General features: G+C 39.0%; 1 protein-coding gene across 1 annotated transcript; it reads left to right on the top strand.

Annotated features, from left to right (window-relative positions):
• The first annotated feature begins 1,490 nt into the window (after positions 1-1,490).
• Positions 1,491-6,679, top strand: NHLRC3 (NHL repeat containing 3). The gene is made up of 6 exons (XM_009882352.1): positions 1,491-1,637; positions 2,452-2,599; positions 3,141-3,341; positions 4,507-4,598; positions 5,830-5,942; positions 6,451-6,679. The coding sequence occupies exons 1-6, from the start codon at positions 1,533-1,535 to the stop codon at positions 6,677-6,679; spliced, it is 888 nt and encodes a 295-aa protein (XP_009880654.1). The 5' UTR covers positions 1,491-1,532.
• The last annotated feature ends 5,024 nt before the right edge of the window (positions 6,680-11,703 follow it).

Genomic DNA, 11,703 nt, shown 5'->3' on the forward strand with positions numbered 1-11,703 from the left:
GGTGGTCGTCATATCACTGCCTGCGCAGAAGTAGCAGAAACACGAGCCAGACTCGCCCTACTTCCAACTCCTGCACGTCGCGCCGAAGCGCTGAGACATGTCGTGGGGCGTCGCGCCGCCGTCTCTGGCCCGCTTCTCTTCTGCCGCTGCTCGGTTCAGGGCCGGCACAGTTGTCGGCAGCCCAGCGCTGGGAGAAGAGGCGACGAGGGAGGAGGAGGCCCCCTCCCCCCCGTGGGCCACCCGGTGGCGGGAAGGGGGATGGGGTGGCTTGTCGGTCACGTGGCTGCCATGGCAACGCGGGCCGCCCGCGGTCCTGCTCTGGGGGGCGCAGGTGGGCGGCGGACCTGAGGGAGGGGGCGGAGCGCGGGGGCTTTGTGCGACAGCTCTGGTGACAACTTCCCGCCCGAAGGCAGATACCGGGGGAGGGGGGTGGGAACGCCGGGGCCGGGGCCTGCCTGTCCCCGGCCTGCGCGGGGACCCGCAGGGGTGCGGGTCGACCCCCGGGAGGCGGGAGGCCTTCCTGAGCCTCTTCTGGCTTAGGTCGTTCAAGGCGGAGGTTATGTTTACGTGGCTTTGCAGCCCTGCTGAGAGAAGCGCAGACGCTGGGTGATTCGTCTTTAGGGGTCTCGAAGCAATGTGCTCTGCTTAAAAGAGGAAGAATTTCATAATCTGTGGGTCACCGAATTTGCGCTCTTTACTGTTGGATTTTCTCCCTGCTTTACTACTCTTCGGTTTTCCTTCATGCTAGTCTGGTCTTAAGCTGTTTGTAGTTCTCTGTCATCAACTTACCGCTACTTCTGGCAAGGCAATTAACATGAGTGTTAGATGGCCCTGGTCCTTCAGGGTCACCACTTGTTACTTCTCAGTTCTGGTCTGTTCTTTTCCGTTTCAGTGCTTAGCTCTCCATCCAGTACTTGCTGCAGCATAGCTGTGCTTAGCTTCCATCCTTCTGCTGGAAAAATAGAACAAAAAGGTGGAAGATTATTTTCTTCCATTGTCCTTTAAAACATGTACATTGACCTGAGTTTTGCCATTCTTGGTATCTCACACTTCCCCATTTCTAAGAAGTAGTTTTCTTCTTGAGCTGTATTTTCCTTTTATTATGATTTTTCTTATTTTCATATCTTCTTGAAGTGGTTATTTATTCTGTTGCATTTGGAACCTTCTCTATTGTCTTCCTCATTTTGTGAGTGTGATTTACAGTTAGTAATAGCAACTTTGATATGAGAAATGTCAGAATGTTCTCCTAATTCCAGAGCTTCCCAATCCAAAGGGCTTCATTAGCTAATTTCCAGTTTGTTGAAATTTTCCCATTTGCAGTCCAAAACCCTAGCTATGTGCCTGTTTCTGTTTATCTATTTTCTTAATTTAAATTTAATAAGTCGATTTATGATGTTTCAGAACATTACTTTCTACTGCTGGTTCTTCTGATCCCACCAATGTGGGATTTAACTATTATTGGATATTTATTCTTGTATTTTCAGGTTTTAAAAGCATTTAATTACTCCTCTCCTTGGAAGGGACAGCAACAGATGTACAAGCTGGACATAGGGTGGCCTAAAATTCCAGAATACTTCACTGGTCAAACATTTTGTGTTGCTGTTGATTCTCTTCATGGTTTGGTCTATGTGGGACAAGTGAGTGAGAATACTATATTTCTCTCCTTGTTAACCTGGTGTATTTTTGCCTTTAAAGTCTCTGTTTTAGATTAAGATATATATGTGTGTGTATATATATATGAATAACTATTGTATCAAAATTTGTGGAAATATAAGTATAGATATCTCTGCTATATCAATTTTTTAAAGCAGTTCTGGGACCGTAATTGGTTGTGCTTTCAAAAGCATTAAATTTCTGTGATATGAATACATGATCACTCTTAACTGATTTACAGTAGCTTCTTCTCTAACTGTAAGGTAAGCAGTGTTTCTGGGGCAACTGACTAGTCCCCTTCCACTCTTTCAGCATTTATCTTATGAAATCAAAACCGCACAGCTCTTTCAGCCTGTTGCAGTAATTGGACTTCAGTTATTTGCTTTCCATGCATTGGTATCTCTAGGGCATGGATAAGACATTCTCTCTATGGAAAGTGGTAATAAGCTAATAAGTATCGTTACAGTTTTTCATGCCTGTATTATGCTTGTTGTATTTTTCAGCAAGAACATAAAAAAAAGATCAAAAATTATGATCAAGATAGCTGCAGGAGCTTCGCTGCTCTTAAAATTGGACTTTAGACGATTTAAATTGAAAGTCTAGAACGTGTGGAAGGTTTTGCATGCTAAACTTAGACCATTCTGTCTCTCTTCTGGCTGGAAAAAATGAGATCTAGTAGACAGTCTCGGGAGACTCATTATTTATGAAACATAGCAAAGATCTTACAAAGAGGAATTTTCAAAAATATGATTACTTGCTTAATGTGTTTTCTTAATATATCTTTTTTTTCCTTTTCAGAGGGGAGATAATGTACCAAAGGTACTTGTATTCTCAGAAGAAGGCTATTTTCTTTACTCCTGGAATAATACAGTTGAAATGCCTCATGGTATCTTTGTATTGAACACGGAAACAGATAGTTCAGTATGGATCACAGATGTTGGAACAGGTACGCATGGTGGTGATATGAGAAGTATCAGGTGGGGATGAAAATGCTAATATTGCAGATACTGCTTTAAAAAACTCATTTATTTAAGTCTTTCAAACAATTCTGAGACAGACTCATGCTTTTCTTGCCATGAACAAACTTCTCAGGTGCTGCACAAAATACTCTGAAGGTTCATGAGTTAAGCTGTGTGTCTGCTTACAGGTTCTGAACTTCGTAAGCAAGTTTTTTGTTTGTTTTGTTGTTTTGTTTTGTTTTGTTTTTTCCCCAGGAGAAGTATCAGGGAGGAAAAAAAATCTTCTGGCTAGACTTATCTTCTGTCCTAGGTTTGGTGGTCCTAATACAATGGAAGAATATTGTTGTAGCCTATGGATTTACTAACCCACAGTCATATTCTCACTATAGAATTTTGTCTGTTTGATTTATTAATATCACTTGTGAGTATTAGGAGATTTTCTTTTTGAATCTTTGTTATCAGTTGTAATACTTACGTTTTGTTTTGTTAAGATGTTTTTGCACTTTTTTTTTTTTTTTCTGAATTCAGGGAAATATGGGCACACCGTGAAACAGTATAGCCCTTCAGGTAAACTTATGCAGATCTTGGGCACGCCAGGTAATGCTGGTTCAAGTTTGATTCCCCTACAATTTGATCAACCAGCAGAGATCTTTGTAGAGGAGAGTGGAGATATCTATGTTGTGGATGGAGACGGAGGAATGAATAACAGATTGCTCAAACTATCCAACGGTATGGAAAAATGAACTTCCGCAGTAGCTGACTATTGAAAATTGAATTTTAAATGACACAGGTTGAGAATACTTTCATGCGAGGACTAGGTAGAGCTGTCATTTAACATTGGTTTGAAGACTTTGTTGGATCAGGTCCTGTTTTACTGTTTGTCACTTCAGGAGAAATCTCCTAATCGCTTATGACAAGAGGCTGAGAGAATGAGCTTGTTCAGTCGTCAAGAGAGAAGGCTAAGGAGGATTCTTATCGCTGTCTTTGAGTCAGTAATGGGAGGGTATAGAGAAGACAGAGCCACACATTTCTTGGAGATGCACAGTGAAGAACAAGGAACACTGAGCAAAAGATGCAAGAGGGGAGAATTCCAGTTTGTTTTTTGGAGCAAAAGATTCACAGTGAGGATGATAAGACAGTGAATAGTTTGCCCAGAAAGGGTGTTCAGTCTCCACTCTTGGAGATGCTCAAAACTTGATGAGTTATGAACAACCTGATTTAACTTCGGAGTTGGGTTTGTTATCAAGGCTAATCCTGCTTTGACAAGCAGATTGGAACTGATGGTGTCTGAAGATCTCTTATATTATTCGATGATTCTAATTAGCTTGCTCATATTCCCCAGTTAGATGATCAGTGTTGGTTAGGGCAGTCAGTGAGGAGTCTGTGCACGTCTGCAGTTGGGGAAAAGTGGAGGAGCTACCATTTCTCCTTTGCATTGTTTTATACTGTTATCAGTATAAAACAGTCAGTTTGCTGATACCTAGTTTGCAAAATGGTAAATTGTTAAAACTCAAAACTGCCAGGTAACAAATGTAAAAAATGAAATCAGTAAACAAATTAATATCATAATCAGCCAACTGTTTATGTATATATTTTTTTAATACAGTGCGTAACAGGGCCTTGGACTATGGCTTTTCTGTACTAGTGGCTACATTTTTTTAAACATAATCCTGAATCCACTAATAACAATCCAGTAGTTCCAGTATTTCTTGGGTTTATGTATTGATAGTACTGTGTTTAGAAAGCCTGGGTTTAAAAATTCCACCTTTTAAGAATTATGCAAAGTAACTTTGCAAGGGAATGACTTAAAGCTTTTTATTTCTTGGTTTTCTTACTGTGTTGTTTGTTTTGTTTTTTTTTTTTACTTTTATTTTTCATGGTGCTCACTGTTTAGATTACAAAGAGATATGGCTGACTGGAACAAATGGGACCGGCATTGGTCAGTTCAGGATTCCTCACAGTGTAACAGTGGATCCTTTTGGACGGGTAAAGAATAAAGGGAGAATTTTTTTTCATCTTCCGACAGATTTCTTTACATGTATTTGAACAAAACACATTGTATTTTTCTTTAATTGAACTGTTGCGATGTAGGTCATTTTTATGTGGGTTACAGTTTTCGGGGTGATAGTGGTTATAAGCTGAAGTTTCACTGCAGATCCTACTAAAGTAGCTGGTTGCAAGGTTAACACCAGGGTTCTGACCGGTTACATTGTCCGTGTCCACGCAACAACAGACTGTTCCTCCTTCAGTTTCTAACGTGTTGCCGTTGTGAAAGTGCGGGAGAATTATATTCTGTAATAAATATCTACCTAAGCGCTTAAGTTTCTTCCGGGGACAATTTAATTTCATATTTGGAAATTCCAAGTTTAAGATGATAGTAAGGCTCTGGCTAGGTTGTGAAAATCAGTCATTTTCTACACGCAGCTCAAGGCATTCAAGAGTCTACTTCTGCCAGGTGTTAATCGTAGTCTGGCTTTTGCCCTGCTGCTCTTATAGAGGAATTGTGCGGTCACCCCTTAATCTGTTTCAGGGAGAATAAGATTACTTGACTAAAACATCTTAAATCACTGGTTTGAGCAAATTCTGCTGATGCTGTCTGAACCAGAATAAGAAGCATATATAAAAACCACTTCTCTGCCGAAGCTGGCAGAGTGAGAGGGAGAAGTAGAGGGACATGGCTGCTTTGTGTTGAAAGGTAACTGTGAGTATATACGTTCAAAGACAGCAATTGCAATGGGCTATGATTTTATTGCCAACGTGGTGTTGATCATCAGCCTAGGTTAGAAATAATTGTCAATTCTTAAGAAATCTAAGAGACTGCTGTAGTAGTGTTTCATTTTTAAGTGGTGATGAAAGATCTCGGGTCAGCTTGTTTATTGCTCCCTTGCGGGTGATATCTCAGAAAATTTACCAGACTGATGAGTTATTAACAGCTAAAATCAATGATTGTAATACAAAAGAGGCCTTCGTTGGAACTGTCTGATGGTATTGCTATCTTGCAGTGTTTGTGAACCCAGTTAGCACGGGGTGCAACAGAGATAAGCGCAAAACTGATTAGACAAAACATACTGAAAATGCTCTTAGTGTCTAAGTTGCTCAGTATTTATAGCAGCGTTAGGCATAGCAGAGTGTTTGCAGATGCAGTCATCATAGGCCTGGATCGTGAAATGAGACTACTGTTCTATTTGTGAACAGCCGTGATTTTTGTTCTTAACAGGTATGGGTTGCAGACAGAGACAACAGAAGAATCCAAGTTTTTGATAAAGTCACAGGGGAATGGCTCGGGTCTTGGAGCAGCTGTTTTTCAGAAGATGGACCCTATTCTGTCAGGTATCGTTGAGCAGTTCTTCTAGAAACATGCAATGACATAAATAAGGTGCAGTCTCACTGGTGAACTGAAATGTTGATATTTAATGCCCGATAACAAGGAGTTAACCAGTTTAATAGCGTGGTGGGCCCTAATCACATATCAAGATCTGCACAGTTGTATCTTGACAGGGAAATCCTGGCTTTATAACAAGCCCAATGGATTTCAGTGCAGGACTGGGAACTTCATTTTAAAGTCGTCGTGTGTCCTTGACCTTACTGTTGTAGCTTTTAGAGGAAGAGATAATGTATTGAATGTGTTCTCTGTAGCATAATCTGTCTCAAGGAGCAGCAACATGTAGAGCAAGGCCTACAAGTTAATTCTCAATGTTCCACTGCTTTTGGTCTGTTGTAGCCTTCAAAACCTTGACTATTAAGGAGGGTTTTTTTTTGTTTTAAAGTGCATGGTTGTGTTAAAATGGGATATCATATGGAGTTCACAATTGAAAAAACACATTTCTGTCTTTCACAGATTTACTGCCGATTACAAATACCTGATTGTAGCTCAGCTGAATATCAACCGGTTAGCAATCTTGGCGGCACCATCGGTTGGTTCTATTGGGGACTGTGCTATGGTTAACACAGTCCAGCTGGCAGATGAAACCAAACCACACCTTGTGGATGTAGATATGAAGAGTGGAGCAGTCTATGTTGCAGAGATTGGAGCCCAGCAAGTACAAAAATACATACCCTTAAGTTGATGGTTTCTCACAACTGCCGTGGCACAAGCTGTGTGACGTACAAGACCTATGTCCACATTTCCGTGAGTTTTCTGTAGCTTGTGTTTCCTTAGACAAGCACAGAATGTTGTGTTTCCAGAACTGTAGAGCTAGGAATCTGTCCTAGCTGTTCTGCAGTCCTGGAGAAGTACTGGTCTTGAGCTGTTACTCATTTTAGTAATGCTATGGTGGCTTTTGCTTTTGTTGCTGGGAATTGTAAAATGACTTGATAAGCATCTTAATTTTATTATATAAATACAAACACAGCTGCTCTTCTTAAATGCATAGGGTCATCTTGGAGCTCCCCTACTTAGCCTCTGTGTGTTGTTAAATGAAGGTCAGAACTGTTTATAGAAGAAGTTCATAAATGATTTCCAGGGAAGCAAGCACCTCATTTTAGTGTTTCTTCGCTTGATTTTCAGAATCATTGTGCTGATACTACCCAACACTGAATACAGAGATGCACTGTGGTGTTGAATAAGATGCTACTGGATACTGATGTCAGTGCTGATACTGGCATCTGCCTTAGGTGGTTAATGACGTAAGCATTGAAATCTAAGTTTTCAGTTCTAGCTGAAGTGGTAAAGTCAATAAGACAAATAAGCTTAAGTTAAATTGATACCAGGCACTTCAAACTAAATTAAAAGTATGTGCCCAGAAGCCAAGTACTGGTTCTTAACTAAATCAATTTTTAACCTGATTTGGTTTATATCAGCATGAGTTTTCTGTTCCGTAGGATTTCATAGTGGAACATATTGAAGTTCAACTCATTTAAGTTCCTCAAGATAAACAAATTGCAATTTGCTGGGAAAGTCTTGATCAGCATTAGGCACTGGGAGACACATTATTTCCTCCCAAGTTTATTGAAGCTCTGTCAGTTAACAGCAGTGCATCTGTTTCGATTTGGGGACTTTTTTAACTGCTTTATATCCAACACATCGATTCTGTTGATGTCTAGAGTTAAGTTTCTTATGCTGTATCCTAGCAGATGTCTCCAAGCTCTGTCCTTCAAAAATGCTGTCTCTTTCTGTTTCCAGTCCAGGGCGGTTCTGTTTTCTTTACATGTTGCTACAAGACTTTAAGTTAGTTCACTTTATAGCACAGAGGGAAATGGATATAGGAAAATGAGATGGGGAAAATGGCATGGCAGAAATAAGACAGTGAATAATTGATTACCTCTGTAAAGCTGTGGATCCACATTCCATATTTATCTACTAGCTCTTCAAAACATTTGGGAGGATTTTTGCTGTTTCCACAGACTTATTCTGCTGTGTGGACTATTTTAATGCTAATTACCAGCTAAGAGAGGCGTTATTTTTTTCTGCTTCTTTTGAAAGGGAATATGGGAAATGGAATTATTCATCCACTTTGGTGAATGTTGTCAAAAGCAAATGCATCTTAATTTGGCAGGCTTCAACCTATGAGCACAAATTTCTGGGTCAGCAGATAGGAAAACTGTCCAGAAAAGTCAGATTCATATGTTCTGTAGAAAGTAATTCAGCTGTGGTGCCTGATGGCCTGATTTCAGTACTGTTTGAGATTTAATGCACTAAATGTGAATGCTTTGTTGTTGACTACATCCACAATAACAAAAGCAGATCTAACCTGGCTGCCCTCATGCAAGCCTTAGAACCAGAACTTCAGAGTTATACACTAGCAAGTATGATCACTTGGTCTTAAAGGGGATCTAGTAAGTAATATTGATTAGCTGAAAAGGCAGCAGAACTTCCTCTAGACCTGGGTGATGCGTCCACATTGCTTTGCAGTGTGTTGTGTGGATTTTCTAACTAGGTCTCCACTAGCTCAGGGATCTCTGCTCTATGTGCAATGTAGCTATTTCTCACTTACACAAGGTGGGTTTCTTTTAAAAAATATTACACTCATATGTAGTTAATGATATTACAGTATCTTGGTGATAGAAAGGGGCCCAGACACATCCATCCTTCCTCACCACATCCTTTCCTTATTTATTTTTCCTTTGTCACATCCATTTGAAACTGGACTCAAAGCTCTCTGGGAACATGCTTCTGTGTTCAGTAAAGGAGTAGTGCACTTTTGGATGTTGACAAATAACATATTTCTACAAGGTTCTGTTTGCTGCGTGGATCTGCTCTCAGCTCTCTTTTGACATGGGCTTTTGGCAGCCCCTACAAATGGGGAGCATTTGTCCAGTTTTGTCTGGCTTTACTGAAGTAGGCCATGGTGCCAAAATGTGCCTTGCCTCCAGGCATTTGGGTATCTGTGATAAGAAGGGATGCTCATTATTAACGAGTATGAGATGCTTAGACTCCTTTTTACCTCTACGTCTACGACCAGACTGAGAAAATGATTGATTTGTGCACTAACTTGCTAATTCTCTGAAGGTTTTTGTATGTGTCATCTTGAAACTGATTTCTGAAAAATTGCATAATAGGATAATTTGATAAAATAAATTGAGAATTTCCCACTATGAAAGGCTTGGGAGCTTTATTTCTGTTCTATTATCAATACATTCTGTTGCAATGGATTGCTTTTCTAAATATGGGGTCCTCAGCACTTTAGCAAGATATTTAATAATTTCTGATACCAACACTCAAATGAAATCTAAAATTCCATGTTATTTTTATACATTACTGTACCTGTGGCCAATCTCATGCATTCTAATTTATGTATCAAAAAAAGCACATAAATCTCTCCCAGATGTTTTCCTCTGAGTAATTAGTAAAATGGGATGATGACTTACATAAGTGCCACATATAAAAATAGTATTTAAACTGTATACCCTTTTGATGCTAATAGGGGAAATTAAAAACAAACTAAAAACCACTTCATAATAAAGTCAGATTTTATTTCCAGAAAAGATTTACTAAGCAATCTCTTTAGTTTTTATAAGATCAAGAGGGGACTTCTCTATGGGTTAGAAATACTTGCATAAGAAGAAAAGTAACATGCTACAGTGTTAACAAGAAAGAAAATAGAAGGTCGTTACTAGAAACCCCCAAAAATCTGATTTTACTTAGTAGGTGCCAACTTCGAAGTGCAAGAAGTAATCACTGGAGTATCCAAGTAAAGGAAACAGGAATATTCCATGTTTTGATGTCTCCAACTTTGCAGACTTTTTTTTATTTAATTGATCTTTTTATTTGGGTAAGTGCCTAGATTGTTAACTAGATGACATTCCCAGGAGGTTAAGACCAGGTCTATTAATACAGTTCATCTTGATTTTTCTGTGATGCCAACCAGCCTTTTTTTTTTTTTGTGTGTGTGTGTATGTGTTATCATAATCAGCAATTGATTAACAATATCTGCCTGGCCAAAACAAAAGAAGCCTGAATTAGGTTTGTGCCATGCAAAAATCAGTTTAGTGAGGCTGAGCTGCCTCAATAAAAGCTGAAGGGGGAGGTGCGCCGGTATGTCTGTGGGTCTGCTCATTACTGTTAGTTAAGTTCACCACCTTAAAGTGGTTATTAACCTTTTTGAAGCATTAAGTAGTTAGTTATCTTAGTTGACACTTTCTTAACAATTTGTAACCTGAGAAGCCGTCACAAGTGATCTATGAAGTGTTTGGAATCACTGACGTTGCTGGTATGGAACATAAGAGGGCACCAAACCCTTGCTGATGCCCTGCATACTCGGTGTAGCTACATACTAGCAAATGTAAACAGTTGCTAATTTCTGAACATTTGGAGTAAGTCAACAAAGTTAATGAATTGCTCCAGACTTCCTTTCTCTTTTCAAAATAGATTCCTTTAAACATAAGCATTTAATTGCATTATAGTCATTTTGACTTATTGCTACTGGATTTATATCCATCTTTTATTTATTTCCATTGTTTTTCCTAGGAAAAAAAAAAAACACAGTAATTCTGCGTCCAGAGACAACTGGGTATGGTGAATTGATTCTTTTATTCCTTATGTCATTGATTTCAATGGAATTACTGTTGATATATTGCTTTGGAAACATAATAATTTATAATAATACAACTGTAGCAGCATAATTATAGCAAAAGAGTAATACCAATAAATTTCACTACAGAGGTGACCCTGAGCGAGATTAGATCTAAGCTTACTGAATCTGATTCACTATTTTTATTCTACCTCTCCTTGCTCAGCCTTTGTCTAAAAACCTTGCTTTGATTTTGTATTATTATTTTATTCTACTTTTTGGGGAATTGCATCTGCAAAAATTGTATTTGCCAGCAGTTGCCATCAAAAACTTTGAACATGGACTTTTCTTCAGGTAAATGATTCAAAATATTTGCGTCCTGCAGTGCTCGTAAAGCATCAAAGTCATGTTGCTTGTACAAAATTTTAAAGTAGGAGCATATTAATTTATGCACACAGGATGATTTGTTATTTATTAAAGCCAGAGTAACACTGATTCAAATGAGATATGAATAGACACACTTTATCATAAGATCACATGTTTTGAGGCTGAGGAAATCAAATATGATTGTGTAACTGGATCTGCAAAACAGGTAAAAAAACTTTGCCCAGTTACATCAGGAATGAACCTATTAATTCTGTCTGAGCTATGATGGGATCTCTTACAAACAAATTAAGACTTAAGAAATCTAACTCTTGAATAACTAAGGTTTATATGTCTTAATCCTTCTTAGTAGTCAATAAACATTATAAAGGGAAAGCTTTATGTTTAGTCTGGATTCGTTTGTCTTCAACCTCCTGTGTTCTGTTTTCAGCTCACTTACAGATCTGTCTAATGTGAGAAATTTTTTTCCTGTCCCCCATGGAGTTATTCACAGATGACAACTGCGTCATCTCTTCCTCCACTCCTTATCTAAACTGTATAGATTGGAAAACTTGCCTTGCAGTGGAAAACCGGTAAGGCTTTAATTTCAAAATATTTTCATAGCATTTATTATTAATAACAAACAAATCCAAAAGAATGTTCATCGTGTGACAGGAAGTCTGGATATGAGAACCACCAGCACCAAACCTGTCTGTGGAGTAATACCATCTCCTCATGATTTGATGTGGCTGAATATGTTTCTCCTCCTAACTCGCAGT

This window comes from Charadrius vociferus, unplaced genomic scaffold (genome assembly GCF_000708025.1).
Source record: "Charadrius vociferus isolate BGI_N301 unplaced genomic scaffold, ASM70802v2 scaffold263, whole genome shotgun sequence".
Classification (NCBI taxonomy): domain Eukaryota; kingdom Metazoa; phylum Chordata; class Aves; order Charadriiformes; family Charadriidae; genus Charadrius; species Charadrius vociferus.

What these genes read in the sequence shown, in the direction of transcription:
- NHLRC3 (XM_009882352.1), top strand. Translation starts at nt 1,533, where the DNA reads ATGTACAAGCTGGACATAGGGTGGCCTAAAATTCCAGAATACTTCACT. An exon ending in GATCACAGATGTTGGAACAG is followed by an intron (nt 2,600 to 3,140) that starts GTACGCATGGTG and finishes TTCTGAATTCAG; the next exon opens with GGAAATATGGGCACACCGTG. An exon ending in GATGGACCCTATTCTGTCAG is followed by an intron (nt 5,943 to 6,450) that starts GTATCGTTGAGC and finishes TGTCTTTCACAG; the next exon opens with ATTTACTGCCGATTACAAAT.